This window comes from Plecotus auritus, assembly GCF_963455305.1.
Source record: "Plecotus auritus genome assembly, chromosome: 1".
Taxonomy (NCBI): Eukaryota; Metazoa; Chordata; class Mammalia; order Chiroptera; family Vespertilionidae; genus Plecotus; species Plecotus auritus.
In genome coordinates, this window is record NC_137770.1 from 213,433,038 (window position 1) to 213,453,194 (window position 20,157).

The 20,157-nt window shown below is 38.9% G+C and overlaps 1 protein-coding gene across 1 annotated transcript; it reads right to left on the bottom strand.

Annotated features, from left to right (window-relative positions):
• Positions 1 to 995: 995 nt before the first annotated feature.
• Positions 996 to 19,799, bottom strand: EXOC1L (exocyst complex component 1 like). The gene is made up of 3 exons (XM_080640266.1): positions 19,391 to 19,799; positions 6,341 to 6,471; positions 996 to 1,401 (listed from the first exon to the last, which is right to left on the bottom strand). Exons 1-3 carry the CDS (start codon positions 19,509 to 19,511, stop codon positions 1,135 to 1,137), a joined length of 519 nt encoding a protein of 172 aa, XP_080496392.1. The 5' UTR covers positions 19,512 to 19,799; the 3' UTR covers positions 996 to 1,134.
• Positions 19,800 to 20,157: the final 358 nt, after the last annotated feature.

Here is a 20,157-nt window from a genome sequence, read left to right on the forward strand (position 1 = left end):
AGCCATTCTAACAGGTGTGAGGTAATATTTGTGGCTTTGGTTTGCATTTCCCTGATGATTAGTGGTATCAAGGATCTTTTCACATACCTGTTGGCCACCTGTATGTCTTCTTTAGAAAGATATCTATTTGGATCATCTGCCCATTTTTAATTGGATTGGTTCATTATTTTGTGTGGGGTTTTTTTGCTATTGATTTGCATAAATTCTTTATGTATTTTGGTTATTAGCCCCTTATCAGATATATAAAGTTTTCACAAATAATAAAAATAGAAAATTTATTTAGGTTAATAGAAAATCACCATTACAATATCAAACTAATAATTGCTGCAGACATAATCTAGGAGTTTTATAGTTTCAGATCTTATATTCAAGTCTTTAATCCACTTTAGTTGATTTTTGTGTATAGTATAAGAGAGGGGTCCAGTTTCATTTTTACATGGATTTTAGTTGTATCAGAACCATTGTGGGATGGATTATTCTTTCCCCTTTGAATGAGGTTGGCACCCTTATCAAAAATTAGTTGACCATAGATGATGGGTTTATTTCTAAACTCTCAACTCTATTCCATTGGTCTATATGTCTATCCTTAAGTCAGTACCATACTGTTTTAATTACTGTAGCTTTGCAGTAAGTTTTAAAAATGGAGATTTATTTTCATTTATTTTGTTTGGCCATTTGGGGCCCCTTGGAATTTATATGAATTTGAGGATTGGCTTTTCCATTTCTGCACACACACACAAAAAGCCATTGGAATTTTGATAGGGATTGCAATGAATCTGTAGATGACTTTGGGTAGCGCTGACAACTTGACAACATCAAATCTTCCTATCCATGAACATGGGATGTCTTTTCATATATTTAGGCCTTTTAAGATACTTCTTGATACTCTTTAGTAGTATACTACTTTAGGCAGAGCCATCTGACCCCTTCTAAAATTTCCAAGGAATACATCGGAAAAAGTCCCAAATGTTGAATGATTGCATTGAAACATATTTCCCTGCAATTCACAAAGCATCACTTTATTTCCATATAAATAACAGTCACTGATGAAGGGAAAAACAAAATCATGACTGCCAATATTTACTTAGGAAACCATTTTCACAGAATACGGATGGAAGAAAATGGAATGCATCTTCAGAGTGGCAGGGGACAGAGGGACAGGCACAGCAGGTTGAAAGCATAGAAGCATATTCTCATAAGAACCAAGCAATCCTTGTTGTTGGAGGACCAAATAGAATCATCATTAATGTAAGTAGAATCAAAGTTCACGATCTGTAAGTCCTTCTTAAGATATGCATGATTCAGCTTATTTACAGTTCGAGCAAAGGCATATTTAGAAGCACAACTATATGCTTCCAAACTGTACACTTTCTTGAAGTGCAGATCAAAAAATGGATTGTCCTAGAAAAGAAAGAGAGACATGATTTTGTTTGTAGTCAAGAAAATAACTAGATTTCCTAGATTCATATTCTTTTATATATGCTTCTTGATTATAAAGAATTAGTACCAAACATATTTCTAAAATCTACACATGAGCTTTCACAAAGCTACCTAACCTGCTTCAAACATATTGTTTCTAAGACAATCATAAGGATTATTTATGAAGCATCTGTAACTTTTTCAGTTATACAAATAGAATATGTCTCAGAATGTGTAGTTATCTATCAACTCTTGCCAGGGTAGTGAGTTTGAGAAGATGGGTAGGGATGAAAAAAGAATAAACTCACTTCTAGACTTCTGGAGGGGAGAAAATGTTTCTCCTTTTCTCTACTAGGAGGTTGGTGCCTTGTGCTATTCTAAAGGGAGAAGGGTGAAATACAGGATGGCTAATTAGCTTGTGGCATACCACAGATCACCAACTTGCTGACTTTGAAGTCAATAGCAAAGAACTACCTTTGAAGTTAGTAACAAGAATCATTAAATCATTGGACTGAAAAAGAAAAAAATTACTAAAGGCGGCCTCTAGGCTTTTTGGATTTCTCTAGGCTTTTGTTATATTTCTAGTGGAGGTGTTTTGAGAAAAAGCAGGCATCAAATCTAATCTAAGCTCTGCAGGTTAAAATAATACTTGCTACTGTTACTAATAACAGTAAAAACAATGCCTTGCATTTATAAAGTGCTTTTCAGTTTACCAAATGCTTTCACATTCATTATCTGTCTAACTCCTAATTCTCTTTGAGAGCGGAAGGTTTGAATTATTTATCTTTGTGTTCATGGCAACTACTAGGTTCTCAACAAGTATGTGTTGAAACTGATCTGAAATAGTTCCATAAAAAAGAAGTGGAGGTAAACATTGCCCTTTAACTGACAAGGAGGCAGAGAGAGACCAAACAAGAGTCTGAATAATTTGTTACTATGTAAACCTATGAGACTTAGGTATTCCCAATTTCTTTTGGTTAAAATATGTTTTTATTGATTTCAGAGAGGAAGGGAGAGGGAGAGTGATAGAAACATCAATGATGAGAGAGAATCATTAATTGGCTGCCTCCTGCATGCCTCACACTGGGGATTGAGTCCAAGATCCCGGCAGTGCTCTGAATCAAACCTAGACATCCAGGTTCATACATAGGTCGACGCTCAACCACTGAGCCATGCCAGCCGGGCTGCAATTTCTTTTTTGAATAGGAACATTCTTGCATGAGGCAGGAAAAACAAGATGGGTTTTGAAGTTAAACTACCATTTTGAATCTCCGATGAAACCAACGGACAGAGTGCTTATGTGATGTGACCCTCACTTTTCTTCTCCTTTTTGAGAGGTTTGCTATGAAATTTACATGCATAGTATGGAGCTTAATAAATGCTAGTTCCCTTTCTTAAATCTGTCCCCAGTAAGATTGTGATGCTGGTGTTAATACCACCTTGCTTCATACCATTAACAGAATTTAAAACAACATTTAAAAAAAGAATGTACATGGGTCGTGTTAAGTGTAGTGTTCCCCTAGTCACATCTTGTAAAATTTTTCCCAGGTGTCATAGTTATAGTAGAGAATCTCAATAAAAGGAAATCATATCCCTTCTGTTACCAAATACTAATCACACACCTTATATAGTTTATTCATTGAAACAGTTGAATCTTATCATGTAGAAAATATACTTAATGCTTTTGAGATATTTGGAGAGGATTTTTTCCTTTAGCCTAAAAATTGAAGCCTTAGCAGGCATGCACATAGAATACAAGTTCCTCCCTCCCTCTCTCCTTCCCTTTTCCTCCTTCCTTCCCTCCCTCCCTCCCTCCCTCCAGTAATAAATTTGAGAGTATGGGTAGTGATGAAAGAAGCTACACCTACTTACAGACTTCTGGAGGGGAGAAAAGGTTTCTCCTTTACTCCTTGGTGCCAAATACACCAAATTTTAAAAATAGGATTCCTTCCTCCCTCCCTCCCATCCTCCCTTCTTTCTGCCCTTTCTCCTTCTCTCCTTTCTATACATTCTCCCTCCCTCCCTCCTTTCCTTTCTCTCACCATCTTCCCTCCCTAGAACTAAAAGGGACCTCACATATCACTCAGTAATCTCTTGTTTGTAGCTTGGATAGTAGTTTCCAGAGAAGTGAAGCCCAGGTCACACATGAAGTTATTGGTAGAGCCAGGACAAGAACCAAGATCTTAGTTAACCCAATCCCATTTTTTGCTACATCATTCTCTCTCCTGTTGCACCATGTCAGTCTCCAAATCCCCAGACATTTTGATGTCTGCATTATAAATTGACTTCCATTTTAATTCCATTCCTTTTTAAAGCTGACAACTCTCTGGCTCAAATTGCTCTATTTTAAAACTGTATCACTGATATTGAAAAAAATATATATATAAATGCTGACTCTTAAGTATTCAATTTTAAGAGGAAGGAGAATGGAAATTCCCAGAGCAACTGGGATATTTTTATTTCATCCATAGAAAATAAATCTTTAAAAGAACTACTCTTTGGATTTAATAGGTTTTCTTCCAGCAATTTAATATTTTAGGTCTTAAAGTTAAGAGAAAAATAGTAATAGTCAACTTTTAAAAATATGTCTATTTCACTATAAAATATAATGATCTTCAAAGGGGAAAGAGAAGAATCAACATTGTCTGTATGGAATTAAAGGCCAGAAAGGTGTGTAAAATATTCCAGCATATTGATATGCAATAATATATATTTAACTATTTCTTAACATTTATGAGAATGTATTTATCAGAAAAATGCTGTATGAGTATTTAGGAAAGAAACAATGAAATCCTGCATGCTTTTACCAAACATGCCAAATTTTAAAAATAAGATTCCTAGGTGATAAGTCATGATAATAGCAGATATAGTATATATTGATTTCAGAAAGGTCTTAAGGCAGAATTAAGGGCTTATATGTATCTAATTCTCCACGTGTAGCCTCAGAGCCTGGCAGGGCCTAATATATACCATAAGTTCTCAAAGAATGAGTGAATTTATCTGAATTTGTAGAGATGTTAAACAAGCAATCAAAACAAGGCAAATTAACAGATTTCTGGGTAAAGTCTAGCTCTACTAATTAATAGCTATGTGACCTTGGCAAGTCAATTAATCTCTTTAAGTCTCATTTTTCTCCTCTGTAAATCAGGAGTAATAATAGAATGTAACTCATGTGGGTTTTGTGATGATTATGTGGCACGTGATAAGAGTTTACTAAGTGTGAATGGTAGCAGGTAGCAGTACTACCCATAGTAATAGTAATAGTAATGATAACTTATCAATTACCTAGAAGTATGCACTTAGCCCTGCCTGCTTCATCATTTTTATTATTGACTTGAATGAAGTCCTAAGTGTTGTGCTCATTAAATCTGCATCATATTACAGTGAATATTTTAAAAATTATAATATTAGAAGATTTGATAGGTGGGAAGAATAAACCAGACTAAGAATATGGCATTTAGTAGGATTAGGAACAGATGAGTTTAAATTCGAATTCATCCAACAATAATACAGATAGTTACTGAGTGCCTAATATGTCAGGTTGAAGGCTATAGTAAAAGATGAAAAGTCATGGTCCCAGTTTTTTAGAAGCTTCCCATTCAGAGAAGAGACAGAAAAAGCCAACAATTGCAGTTTATCAGATTATGGCTATAATACACTTATATCCACCATTCAATGGGGGAGACATGACTAGGACTTTACCCAATGAATCTGGGAATGGGGTGAGAGATAGAGGCGACTGGGCATTCTAAACCTTGAGATGCAGTAGTGAAGCACAGTGGATTATAAAGACAGGATGACCAGAGAGAAAGAAGTCAGATCACCAAGGACCTTCATTTAGATTTTATTCTATGTAAATAGAGGGTATGGCAGGCCAGATTCAATGGCAATTCATGCACAAAAGACCCCAGGTTTCAAATAAGTATTTAATAGAAATAAGGAATCCATGTCAAAAGAAATATAAGCTAGTCACCCTAAGTCTAAAGTATTGTATTTAATTCTGGAAAAACAGAAGCATTTCAAAAGAGAGAGAATAGTGTAGTGAAGGGTGTTGAAGCAATGCCATGGAAACAAGTAACACTAATGTTATTACCTCTGAGTGTTTACATTGCTTATGTGATCTTCATGTGAAAGTTATTGAAAGAATGAAATGGGTACATTTCACCTAGAAAAGAGAAAACTTGAGGGAACATTATAATCAGCCTCAAGTATTGGAAAGGCTGCTATATGAAAGGAGGATTTGATTTGTTCTGAATTGCTCCAAATGGCAAAACTAGAACTGACAGGTAGAGATTTTGATTAAACATAAATGGGAAATTTAAAAATAAAGCATGGCAATGCAGAAATAGAATGGACTTCCTCACGTGGTAATGAGTTCTCCATCAGCAAAAGGAGACTAGGAAAACCCTTTTGCAGGGTCAAGTGAAGAGATTGTAGTATACAGACTTTCCCTCGTCTTTTTGAAGAGTATACAGACTTGCCCTCGTCTTTCAATTTGAAGACAGTAGGATTTCCAAGAATTACTGATCCTCCTGGAGGATCAAGTGGCTAACTGACAGAAAGTTTGAAGAAGATGAGGGAAGGAATCCCCCAAACTTATGGTGGAAGTTGAGGGAGAGAGAGTGTGGTGGTGGAAGCACCATATATTTAAAGTTTCTGAATTGATTGATTGTGTTTAACCTGTTAAGAAGCCCTTGGGAAAGATGCTTTTAAATCTAATAGACAAAATTCAAATTTAAACTCATAAAAACAAAACAAAAAGCCCCCAGTACATCATCCCAGTAGATTACACTTTACAACTTAAGAACAATATGCCATCTTAACACTTAATTATATGCCAAAAATATGTGAAGTAGGATTATGAACATAAAGATCTCCAGCTTATCGATCCCACATCTCCCTTATAAAGTGTAACACTTACAGTATCTGCTTCTTTTCCATCAATCATCTGCAGATCATTCAAAGACCACTTTTTTGTTACTTCATATTTTTCATCTAAACCTATTCTGTAGTGTTTCACTATAATTATTTTCACTTCTTCATTTTTGGTCACTGTAGGACAGAAAAACACTTAGTTTACATAAACTCTTAGAAGGTAAGTTATTCGTCATCATACTTTTCAATATTTATGTATTCCTTTTTCTTACAATGAGCTTGAACCTACAATGTATCTGCACCTCACTTATGAACCCTGATGTATCTGAACCTTCACAAGTATGCCCCCAAATTTGCTCTATGTGTTAACTTTATTTTTGCTGCAATTGTGGTCACATACTGCACAATAATATCTGTCAGATAGAACACTGAGCTATGTGCTTTCAACTATGAGTTTTGTGGTGGGGAATGGGGTTCAACTCAGGGCAGGAAATAAGAGGCTTAGCGTTAGCATATAGTCAGTGCCAAAGTGTTTACCAGAACAAGTTGGAATTTTAATTTGCGACAATATAAGTAAGTGAAGTCAGGAAAGTAAATAGTTCTGCTCACATAGCAACACAGTGTTAAACAGTGACCATGCAAATACTACTGTGTATTCTTTCAGAGTCACTGTGAGATTTTTTTTAAATTTATTGATTTTAGAGAGAGAGAAGGGGGAGGGAGAGAGAGGGGAAGAGAGAGGCATTGATTTGTTGTTCACTTATGTATGCATTCATTGGATGGTTCTTGTATGTGCCCTGAGTGGGAATGAAACCGCAACTTTGGCACATGGGGACCACACTGTGCCTAACGGAGCTACCTAGCCTGGGCCAAACGTTGCTGTGAAGTTTTTTATATAGAAATGCTTGCATCACAGCTACTGCAGACCTATTGGAGATGTTTTAGTCCTCTGTAGTGCATCCCTAAAATTCCAGTATTCCAAATGTGTCACTGAGACCAAAAGTGTCAGTTCTATGCTTTGAAAAGTGTGGTGAAACCATTGCTTATTTTATGTGAACAAAATTAGGAAATAATTTCCTGGCCTTAAAATCACTGTCTTTGGTCTCACATGAACACATCAGAAGAATCCACATTTAATGTTAGCAATACTGAATTGAAAATTATTGATGAGTTAAAAAAGGAGTATTTATCTGATACAACTATTATAGATGCCACAGTGGGTAAATATGAGACATGGCCTCTGTCCTCTAGAAATTTATGGTTTTGTTGGGGAGGCAAAACTAACAAACATGAGTTACATAAGATATATATTATAAAGGTGTATACGTATATAGAGTTGGCAAAGTCAAATATCTTAAACTTTCAAGATGGATGATGCCACTTAGAACATTGTAAGCTGGTTTTGTCTTCTAAGCGTGAAACTGGAATCTGTCTTTAGGGAAGACTCTTTTGGTTCTAGAAAGTACTACTTTGGCCTGCCCTCCTAGTTGAGAATGTATAAGGCATTATATTATAATATAATCATAGGGATAGATAAGTGATGTGGAGCAGACAGGATTTCTGAGAAGGGAGAGACTTGGAATAGTAAAGGTAGAAATTATGAAATAAATACCTTTTGAATTAGAGCTTTAAAATTAGTTCAGTTTGGAAAGGTGGGGATGATACTGAAGGCCTTTCTAGGTGAAGGTAGCAGGGGGAGATGAATGAAAAATAGAAATGGAACTGCACCAGGCAGAATTAGAGAAAGTGAACAATACAGATTGGCTGAGGTTAGCATGTGGTGGGCAATCAGATTAACTAGGTTAAGAAGGTTGTGAAAATGTTTTGAAAGACTCTGGATCTGAAAAGTGACAGGAACCACTATAGACTTGTGGTGTCTGACTCCCGTTCTGGGAGGAGGGATGTGTGGCTGTGAGGGCTCCAGAACTGGGGCTGGCGAAGGAGTAATTGTCCTCTGAAGGTGCAGTTTACTGCTGCTAAGGTAACCATTTGAGCTTAAAGTTGTTGATGGAGCTCAGTTCAGTCCCCCGGAGAGATGAGTCTGAGAAGGTTGACACATCTAAGAAGAGGGAGCTATGTCAGGTGTTCAGTGAAAGTTGAGCAGGAGACTAATACAATGGTGTCCTGTTAAAGGAGCAGTTTTCTGGAAGCAGTGATACACAGAGTACACTGAAGAAGAAAAGAGATAGGAACTAGAGATCCCTGGGAGAGGCAGTGCGATTTCATGGACTCTGGCATTAGACAGACAGTCTGGATGCAGATCATGACATCACTTCTTACAGTGTGGTCTGAGTAAATTACTTAATCTCTAGAAAGATTAAAACTCAGTTTTCTTAGGTAGAAAGTAGACTTTAGAAACCCATAGGGTATAAAGATAAAGGATCAAGTATGTAAATGACTTAGGGTAGTACCTGGTTTATCGTAATTGTTCAAGTGTTTCATTTAAGAGACTATTGTAACATAGGCATAGGATGTGGGCTGTGGAAATAGAAGTGGTAAATCCAGGTAAGATTTCAAATGAGGGAGAAACCAAGATGGCGGCATAGGTAAACACCTAAACTGCTGCCTCGCACAACAATTTCAAAACTACAACTAAAAGACAGAACGGACACCATCCAGAACCGCAGGAAAGCTGACTGAGTGAAAATTCTACAACTAGAAGGAAGGAGAAAAGCTCACGAGAATTGGAGGTACGGCAAAGGGTCTTTGTGCGCGCAGAGAAGAAGGGCGGCGGAGTGCCTGGCTGGCTGTCTCTGGCGGAAGGGGGAAGGGAGCCCCCGACCGCATTGAACCCCAGTTCTGACTGCACTGAACACCTATTCCGGGCGAGCCCCTGGGGACCCACGCTCTTGTGGGGGGAGTCTGGACTCTCGGGCGGAGACTCGGGAGCCGGGGAAGGCGGAAGACTGAAAGTCCGCTCGCGCCAGTGCGCACAAAGGCTGCGGGAGGCTGCCACAGGCTTTCCCTAGCGGAAGGGAGTGAGAGGCTCCTGACGGCACAAAACCCCAGTTCTGACTGAAGTGAGCCCCAGTTCCAGGCGAGCCCCCGGGGACCCACGCTCTTGTGGGGGGAGTCTGGACTCTCGGGCGGAGACTCGGGAGCCGGGGAAGGCGGAAGACTGAAAGTCCGCTCGCGCCAGTGTGCACAAAGGCTGCGGAGGCTGCCACAGGCTTTCCCTAGCGGAAGGGAGTGAGAGGCTCCTGACGGCACCGAACACCAGCTCTGACTGAAGTGAGCCCCAGTTCTGACTGCAGTGAACCCCAGTTCCAGGCGAGCCCCTGGAGACCCACGCTCTTGGGGGGGGAGTCTGGACTCTCGGGCGGAGACTCGGGAGCCGGGGAAGGCGGAAGACTGAAAGTCCGCTCGCGCCAGTGCGCACAAAGGCTGCGGGAGGCTGCCACAGGCTTTCCCTAGCGGAAGGGAGTGAGAGGCTCCTGACGGCACAAAACCCCAGTTCTGACTGAAGTGAGCCCCAGTTCCAGGCAAGCCCCCGGGGACCCACGCTCTTGTGGGGGGAGTCTGGACTCTCGGGCGGAGACTCGGGAGCCGGGGAAGGCGGAAGACTGAAAGTCCGCTCGCGCCAGTGTGCACAAAGGCTGCGGGGGCTGCCACAGGCTTTCCCTAGCAGAAGGGAGTCAGAGGCTCCTGACGGCACTGAACACCAGTTCTGACTGAAGTGAGCCCCAGTTCTGACTGCAGTGAACCCCAGTTCCAGGCGAGCCCCCGGAGACCCACGCTCTTGTGGGGGGAGTCTGGACTCTCGGGCGGAGAATCGGGAGCCGGGAAGGCAGAGGACTGAAGGCACACACGTGCTAGCAAGGGCAAGGCTGATGGGAAGCCAAGACTGAGACTCCACCCCATCCAAGCAGAGCACAGAGGCTATTGCAATTTGGCAAGTCTAATCCTATAAGGCTGTCTCCAGCACCGGACTTCTCCCAGCATAGACACAGCTGATCCTTACAGCCAACTGGCCTGGAGGTCAATTCTTCCCAGTGATACCAACAACAATAAAGACTTAATTACAACAAGGCTGTACACACAGTCCACAAAGGGGTGCACCAAGAGTGTCCACCTCAGGTTAACTGGGGAGGCAGACCCACTGGGCCAAATTGGAAACCTAGCACACAAATCTACCAACTCAGGGAAGCAGTGAAAATGCGGCGTCTAAGAATCAGATCACAAACGAAAGAAATGGAGGAAAACAAACGACTGGATATAGAATTCAAAACCACGGTTATAAGGCTTTTTAAGAATATCCTAGAAAAGGCCGATAAATATAACGAGACCCTCGAAGAGATGAAAAAGGACCAACTAGAAATTAAACATACACTGACTGAAATAAAAAATATTATACAGAGACCCAAAAACAGACAAGAGGAACACAAAAATCAAGTCAAAGAATTGAAATACAAAGAAGCAAAAAACACTCAACCGAAAAAGCAAAAAGCAAAAAAAAAAATCCAAAAAGTTGAAGATAATGTAAGAAGACTCTGGGACAACTTCAAGCGTACCAACATCAGAATTATGGGGGTGCCAGAAGAAGAGAGAGAGCAAAATACTGAAAACCTATTTGAAGAAATAATGACCGAAAACTTCCCCCACCTGGTGAAAGAAATAGACTTACAAGTCCAGGAAGCCCACAGAACCCCAAGCAAAAGGAATCCAAAGAGGACTACACCAAGACACATCATAATTAAAATGCCAAGAGCAAAAGACAAAGAGAGAATATTAAAAGCAGCAAGAGAAAAACAGTTAGTTACCTACAGGGGAGCACCCATACGACTGTCAGCTGACTTTTCAACGGAAACTATGCAGGCCAGACGGGAGTGGCAAGAAATTTTCAATGTGATGAATAGCAAGAACCTACAACCAAGATTACTCTACCCAGCAAAGCTATCATTCAGAATTGAAGGGCAGATAAAGAGTTTCACAGACAAGAAAAAGCTAAAGGAGTTCATCACCACCAAACCAGTATTATATGAAATGCTGAAAGGTATTCTTAAAGAAGAGGAAGAAGAAAAAAGGAAAGATAAAAATTATGAACAACAAATACATATCTATCAACAAGTGAACCTAAAAATCAAGTGAATTAAAAACCTGAGGAACAGAATAATCTGGTGAATACAATAGAATCAGGGGCATAGAAAGGGAGTGGACTGATAATTCTCAGGGGGAAAGGGGTATGGGGGGGTTCATAAAGAGACTGGACAAAAATCATACACCTATGGATGAGGACAGTGGGGGGTAGGTAAGGGCAGAAGGTGGGGTGGGAAATGGCTGGAGGGGAACTATGGGGGAAAAAAGGAGAAATAATTGTAATAATCTGAATAAAGATTTATTTAAAAAAAAAAAAAAAAGAAGCACAAAAAAAAAAAAAAAAAAAAAAAAAAAAAGATTTCAAATGAGGCACTGATGACCATTCATGGAAAACAAAACAGGAAGGTGTGGAGGTGAACTGGTTGAGTGGAATAGTGATCGACGTACGAAGAGAAGGAGATGGAAGTTTATAATTTAAGAATGGGGATATGGACTTGAGATTTTTTCTGTGTGGAAAGGTTTGCAAGACTAGGTGTGTAGGAAAAAGAGCAGAGGGGAGAGGCGAGACAGAGTGGAGAAGAAAAACATGCCAGCAGAGCCATCTAAGAAGGAGCCAGCAGAAAAGAGACAAGCCTAACAGCACAATGCCATGGAATCTGAGAGATTGGGAATTTCAAAGACTTGGAGATAATCCTGTGACGTCACTTTGTTGGGTAAAGCCAGAGTTCAGTCCAGGCACTGTATCTGACTTGGAGAGCATCATTGATTTCCTCCCTAAGGGCAGTTTCCCTAGAACAGTGAAGGTAGAAGACAGCTAGAGTAGAGTCAAAAAAGAAATAAGAAGAGACTAAAGGTTGTGATTTACCATGTTCCATGGTAGATCACATGGTAGATAACATGTTCCAAGAGTTTGGAAGAGGAGGTATTGCATATTCAAGAGACAAAGGGACTGATTGAGGGCCATGTCCTAGAGGGGACCTAGAGCAGAAGATCTTAACCAGGAGTTAAGAAATAGCTCAGAATTCTAAAACTGTGTGCAAAAGATGGTAGGTTCCTGCCCATGTACATGTCTCCAGCCCTAAAAAAGGTCCGTTTGTAGACAAACAAGGCAGTTGTGTCTATCCAGACAAAGGCTCTATCTCAGAACCAAAGGACAATGTTCTTGTTCTGCTTGCTGTCTCACTCACTACTTAGGGTGTGGGAGAGGGTGGGGATGGAGGGACATAACAGGACACTGTATGAAAATGTAATTTGAAGCAAGTTCCACTGTCTCATCTACAAGTTATGATAATCAGCTAATTGATCATAGACCCACTGATTCATTAATTTGATAAATGTTTGAGTGCCCTTGTGAATAAAGCCATGAGCTAAACACTAAAATAATGAATTCCCATAAGGCACCATTCCTGAGATTATAGGGAGTGGGGCTTCATGAAAAAAATGCATGATCTCATAACTTTGTAAATGATATAAGTGTCTAACCACTACGCTATACACCTGAAACTAATATAAATTTTTTTAAAACTTGAATTGGGCCAGTGGATTAGTTGATAGTAATGGGTCAATGTTAATTTCCTGATTGTGATGGTTGTATTGTGATTGTGTAGGATAGCGGTTTTCAACTGGTGTGCCATGGGAATTTTTTAAACATACAATACCTGACTATTTAATCAGGGACATTGACCTATTTTCCCTTAGATTGTCAAATTAAAAAAGGACAATAGCCATCACAACAATATCCATTCAATGTGAGTGAATCAAAATTATACCTATTATTTTTGTGTGCAGGATCAAAAAAATACAATCTGTTCTTTGGTGTGCCACTGAATTTTAGTAATTAGCTTATGTGTGCCATGAGAAGAAAATGGCTGGAAATTGCTGACGTAGGAGAGTGCCCTTGCCTGTTATTGCAATAATATACTAAAGTTTTAGTGTGGGCACTGGGTCATCATGTTGGCAATTTACTCTCAACTGTTTGAAGAAGAAAGTTATTTGTACAACTATTATCGTTGCAACTCTTTAGTAATTTGGGATTATTTCAAAATAAAAAGAAAAATTATGTTTTAAAAAATAAAACACATGATCACAGTGCTGGGAATGAGGCAAGGACAGGAGAAGGGTCATCTTCATCCATCTGGTGATTGGGAGAGCTTCTTGAAGGTGGTCATCTGAGTTGTAAAGGGCAGGGGGAGTTACAACAAAGAAAGGGTAAAGGAAGTTCTGGAACCACGTATACAAAAGCATGAAATACTTGACACTTTTTAGTAATTACAGGTATTTGGTATTGTTGGATTGAAGTGTGAGGGTGACTAGGTGGTATAAAGGAGGACAGGAAGGAGCAAGTTAGTCTAGAATGCTAGGTGAAGGAGTTCAAACGTTATCCTGAAAGCTATGTGTTTGTGGGGATTTAGGGGGAGGGTTGTCACTAAAGGATTTTAAGAGAATAGATAGGAAGAGCTTTAAATTTTAGAAAGTTTTTTTTTTTTTGGCAATTCTATAAAGGATTGGTTGGAGGGAATGGAGAAAAAGATGTTAAGAAGGTAGGATCTACCAGTTAACAAGTTTTCTTATACTTAGTGGTCACTGTCCCACTAACACCAAACGAAGAAAATGAGAAGATGCTTTAAGTCAAGGGTCCTCAAACTACGGCCCGCGGGCCACATGCAGCCCACCGAGGACATTTATCCAGCCCGCTGGGTGCCGCTGCCTGTCCTGTTTAGCAGCCGACTCGTCCCGGGCCCGCAGTGTGCATAGGAATTTGTTCATAGTTTTTTTTTTAAACTATAGTCCGGCCCTCTAATGGTCTGAGAGACAGTGAACTGGCCCCCTGTTTAAAAAGTTTGAGGACTCCTTAAGAGTTAAGCTTTTGGTACAATGATACAGCACAGAGACAAATTAAGCCTCCTTAATTTGGCAAAATATCCTCTTCTGGAGCCAACGAGGCTCCAAGATTGTCCTTAGCCGAGAGTCAAAGAAGTCTACTCATGCTGGACTGGACCCAATCCCTAATTCCCACACTTGAGCTGTGCTGCCAGCCAAAATTAAATGGCCATATCCACATTAATGGAGTGGGAAAGTGGAAACTCATCACATTGTCTTAAAACAGAAATGTGTTTATATAGTCAAAATGCTAGAGAGTTGGTTTCAGGAACATCAGAGGTGATATTGAATAATTATTACTTAGTGAGTAATATCTATAGACTTAGGAAAATTCAGAATGAACCTGCTCCAGTTTTAATATTTTAGTTAGCATTTTCAGAATTATAATTTTAAATTAGGTCCGCCGTATATTTTCACTTTTGATTTCAAAATAAACATTATCATTAATAACTGCCTCTATTATCATGTTAAAATAATCACTGTTATTTATGAAGCTAAATGGAAAGAAGATAGGCCAATTGAACAAATGGAATTTGTCAGAATAGAGGAAAAAGTAGCTCATGAGGAAGCTGCACAGCAACACTTTAAATAAACAAATGACTTATTTTACAACCCTAGTGTTATATAATTGTTTCTATCATTGAAATTAAATAATAGGGAAAAACTACCATGAGTTATCAAAGACAAGCAGCTTCATTGAAAATGTTTCAATGTATTGATGATGTCTTAGGGTCATTGAGGATGCTATTATTGATTTCATCAAAAAAGTAATTTTCATATAATATTTTTTCTAGAAATATTTTAAAAAATCAATTTTGGGACTAAACTGGGTACTACAGATGGAATGTGTGTGTTCCCCATCACCAAATACATATGCTGACATTCCAAACCCCAAGGTGACAGTATTAGGAGGTGAGGCCTTTGGAAGGTGATTAAGTCATGAGGGCAAAGCCCTCTTAAATGGCATTAGTGCACTTATAAGAAGATGTGAGACCATGCAAGGCTACAGGAGGAGGATGGCTGTCTATAGGAAGTGAGTCCTCACCAGACAGGGAATCTGCCAATGCCATGATCTTGGGCTTTCCAGCCTTCAGACTGGGAGAAATAACTGTTTGTTGTCTAAATACCCAGCCTCTAGTATTTTGTTTCTTTTTCTTCTTAACTTATTCTTTTAAAAATACCCTTATTGTACTATTCTTATTGTAAACTAGAGGCCTGATGCATGAAATTCGTGCAAGAGTAGGCCTTCCTTCCCCCAGCTGCCAGCACCAGCTTCCCTCTGGCACCCGGGACCCGGGCTTCGCTCGCAGCCCTAGCTTTCATCCAGAAGGTTGTCCGGATGGACGTCTGGTCTAATTAGCATATTACACTTTTATTATTATAGATGATTTGACAAAATTGTTAGATTCTCTGGTTCCCAGAGAAGTAGTCCTGTTCTGGCATCAAAATGTAATATGTGTGGGGTATTTATGCATACTATTTTTATAATTCTAGCAAATGCCATTTATTTTCAAGTTAATGTATACAAATGAAAAATGTCTTTCTAAATATATACGAATACTTAAAAATACTTAAAAATAGCCTATCATGTTTGTTTTTCTCACTTCTTATGGGTATAATTTTTATTTATAAAATATATAATTTAATATATATATATTTTTTTCTTTTTTTAAAATATATTTTATTGATTTTTTACAGAGAGGAAGGGAGGAGGATAGAGAGTTAGAAACATTGATGAGAGAGAAACATCAATCGGCTGCCTCCTGCACACCCCCTACTGGGGATGTGCCCGCAACCAAGGTACAAGCCCTTGACCCGAATCGAACCTGGGACCCTTCAGTCCTCAGGCCGACTCTCTATCCACTGAGCCAAACCTAGGGCTATAATTTCTTTATTATATATTAAATATATGCACTTATTTTATATATGTTTACAGTATATTTTATTTTTATTATAAATATTTATCTACAGTATATTTATGTATTTCAGCATATGTTTTCACAGTAGATTTTTTCTATATATTTAAAAAATATAACCCAACCTTTTTTTTTTTTTTAATATATTTTATTGATTTTTACAGAGAGGAAGGAAGAGGGATAGAGAGTTAGAAACATCGATGAGAGAGAAACATCGATCAGCTGCCTCTTGCACACCCCCTACTAGGGATGTGCCCGCAACCAAGTTACGTGCCCTTGACCGGAATCGAACCTGGGACCTTTCAGTCCACAGGCTGACGCTCTATCCACTGAGCCAAACCTGTTTTGGCATAACCCAACCTTTTATTTTATTTATTTGGAAAATAATTTATCATGTTTGTTTTTTCCTACATAGGACTTAACAGGAGAGCGCTACTAGTATGTGTGATGTAAGTGTTATTATTTCCATTTCAAAGATGTCTGAGGCCAGAGAGGTTAATTATTTTGCCCCAAATTTCACAGCTGGCAGGTAGGCAAATCAGAGTCTGCTTTCACACCAGTTCTGTCTGATTCCAAGCCTTCCAAGGTTCATTGCACCATGCCCTGCTGCTTTCCATTTAATTATGGTTAATGTTTTATATGCCATTTCAAGTCCTCCAGAATTTCTTTGATTCATTTGTACTCTCATCATTGCATAAGTGACTTATCCCTTCTAAGTGCCCACACATAATAGAACTCCTACCTCCTTCATAAGGTGCTGCTTTTAACTGCCAGGGAAAATGATGTTCTAAACTGGGGGAAGCTCATCTCGAGGATAAATAACCATGCAAACCCTGAGGTGGGAGGGTACTAAGATGCCAAGAAATCCACAATGTAAATCCTAGCAAAGTACAGAGAGGGTGATTGAACATATGATATCTGCTTTTTTACATCAACCAGGTAATGTATCAAAATAACAGACAATCACACTCATCTGTTGCGAGACCCCTACAAGTGACAGACTCCGATCAGCTAAACAGAAAATTTAACTTATTTAAACATATTTCTTTAAATTTTGAAAATTACATGATAGGATTTGACTAGTCCAGACGTGCAATTCTAAAAAATTTAGAACTGCTGGATTGTAGGGTATAAAAGGAAATCACAAGTATGCATCTCTCTACTCCCTGGAGGTGACCAGCATTCAATATCTGGAGTTACTTGCCTCAACAATTGTGATCTGACCTGTTTGATTCACATCAATGGAAATTTTCTGAGTAAAGCATGGTCAAAGATTTAGGACTGTCAAGCATCGCATTGATTTTGCCTTAAATTACTGTTCTGTCTAAATGTATTTGAAATGGTCATAAAGAGATGTTGATGTTACATTTGGGGAAAGTGCTTTCAAATTGATGGATGTGATGTAGACCAGAGTTGTGAAAAGGTAGTGAACTAATATGATTTATAATCTTAATTTTTCTCTGGAATATCACAATATTGTCTTCTTTTCCTCATATCTGAGAGGACCTTGTTTTTCCTTGCTTCTTACATGACAGAATCATTGAATTTTACTAAAGACAGTGATCACCTACTTCATTTGGTCATTTTCCAGATGAGAACATTGAACCTTAAAGGGGTTGCCTTCACACATGTTAATAATACCAACTCCTTGACCTTCCAATTCTACTTAAAAGATTCATATCATTTATGAAAAAAGGCAGCAGGTGACCCCAGCCCATAGTGTCTTTCTCAGAACTCAAGGATGCTGGGAGGGGCGGGGGAAATCACAACCATATCCAAAAATTTAATTTGAGGAGACTTTTTTCTCTTAGATAGAAGAAGTTTAGTTAATTATATAGTTGGAAAGAGGCATTAAGATATGTTTGATAAATTAGACATATACATCATTGCAATTATTTTCTAAAGTTTTTCTTTAAAAATACTTGTATACTAATGTTATATGATGGGTAATTAGCTTTATAAAGTAGGATCTCAATAGGTATAAAATTATTAAATGTTAATGTTGAAATAAGCATATTCTCTAACATATTAAGTCAAAATAATTTACCATTTGGTGGTTAGGATACAATACAGTTTCTAAAATTGTACCATTTCTTTCTGTACTTTGAATTCTTTTCCTGGGCCTGTTAAGTTTCTTACCTTGCTAAAATGCAAAAATCCCCACATTTTGTACTTATATATAGTAAAATATGCTAGGTAAAGTGTTAGATATATATACATATCACACTTTTTATTATTGAGTGAATATTATACTTACTAGGATTAATAGAATTCTTAACACTTTAAAAAAGATGTTTTACTCCCCTTAGAGTACTCTCTCTTGATACCATTAGAAAGTTCTTCTAAGCCAATTACCTGGAAGGGAATGATAAGTTGTTTTCTGAAAATGCTGAGGTGTGTGCCTTACAAAGGGAAGTTTGCAGTGAACACTTAGAGTTTCTAAGCTCTTTCCTCCTAAGCCCCTGGAAAGTATTAAAAGGCATGGGCTGGGAAAAGGGAATGCTGTACATTACATTCAATAACGGCTCAAGTATTTCTGTCTAAACTCAGCACAGAAATTACTGGTTAGGCAAATCATACTTACATGCAAAGGCCTATTTCTACCTTTGGACAATTTTCATGAATTTTAAAACCACAGGGAAAATATTTTAGTTAAATAGTTTAGAGGAACTAAAAGTTCCATCTTCATGAGCTAATTTCTACCATTAAAGTACTATTTCTGTGAGCATACTTCCTAGAAGAGAAAACATTTTAGAGATAATTCTCTATTAAAAATAAGCCCTCAAAAGAAAACCCAAGATCTTTTTTCTTCCCTAGCATGCAAAGAGAGAGCCCTAGTTGTCCAGACTCGTTGGAAATGGATTTGTGTAACACAATTCTCCAACATATTTGAAATATACAGAGAGCTCTCCTTTGCATTTTTAAAAATGAGCTCTTCCTTTGCATTTTTAAAAACTGCATGCCATGCAAGTAAATTACATAAAAGACTGGAAACAAAATAATCAGGAAAAGTACATACCCACTTTCATTTCTGAACAATTGGCCAAAATATTCTTAATACAGTATTCTTTTCTGTCTTCCATTTTAGCACTTACAAAATTTGGTAGAATCCAAATTTTTAAACTGAGCATAGTTAAGTTCTATCACGAAAAGATACACGTGCTGTGATTGTATAGGAAAATAAATACAAAATATGTTCCCCTATCACCCAAGCATCTTGGGGTTAATTATGCATAAAAATGATAACAGAAAGAACGTCTTACCTGACACACAGAGGTAATACCTGTCCTGGACCGAGAGCTCTATTTGGATAAACTCGTACAGATTCTGCGAGAGTGGCTTAAACAGTTTCTTCTCCAAGTCCTCCTTTACCAGTGATGACATTTCCTCCAGTTCCACTTGGCCTGATACCTTGGCTCAAACTCACCCCTTCTCTGCTTTTGCTGCCTGGATTCCTTGTTTTAGTTTGCAGCTCCTCAGTGAGCCCTGCCCACCTCCCAGCTCTCACTCTCTTAACATCTCCTTCCCAGCCAGACCCAGGTTCCCAGAGCACTCAGCGCGGTCAGACCCCTCGCTGCGCTGCGGTATCTGCTCAGTGGCAGCAGCAGCAGCAGCACCAGCAGCAGCAGCCAAAATACAGCAGCAGCACTAGCCCCACCGTCACTCCTCAGCATCCAGGCTCAAGCAGGCTGCTCTCTGGAGCTCTCCTGTGGTTTGTTGCTGGGGAACACATTTATGAGCACCAGCAGAGAGACTTGTGGAGTCCCTGGTTATGCTTGTGTAGCAGCCTTTGCCCCTTTCCCATGACTTTGCAGAGGAAGCCCACTACCTCAGCTTGATTCTATTATATACATCAGCTGTCTGGCTCTATTGATTGGGATCATCTTCCATTAAGAACTTGGTTATCATCGGCAAGAGAAAGAGTGCCCGCGTTTGCTCCTGACACTTCCAACAAGTCTCTTTCCCTCCTTTCTTTCCCCTCCTGCAATTCATTTAGACCTTCGAGCCTTTTTTTTTTTTTTTTTTGAGG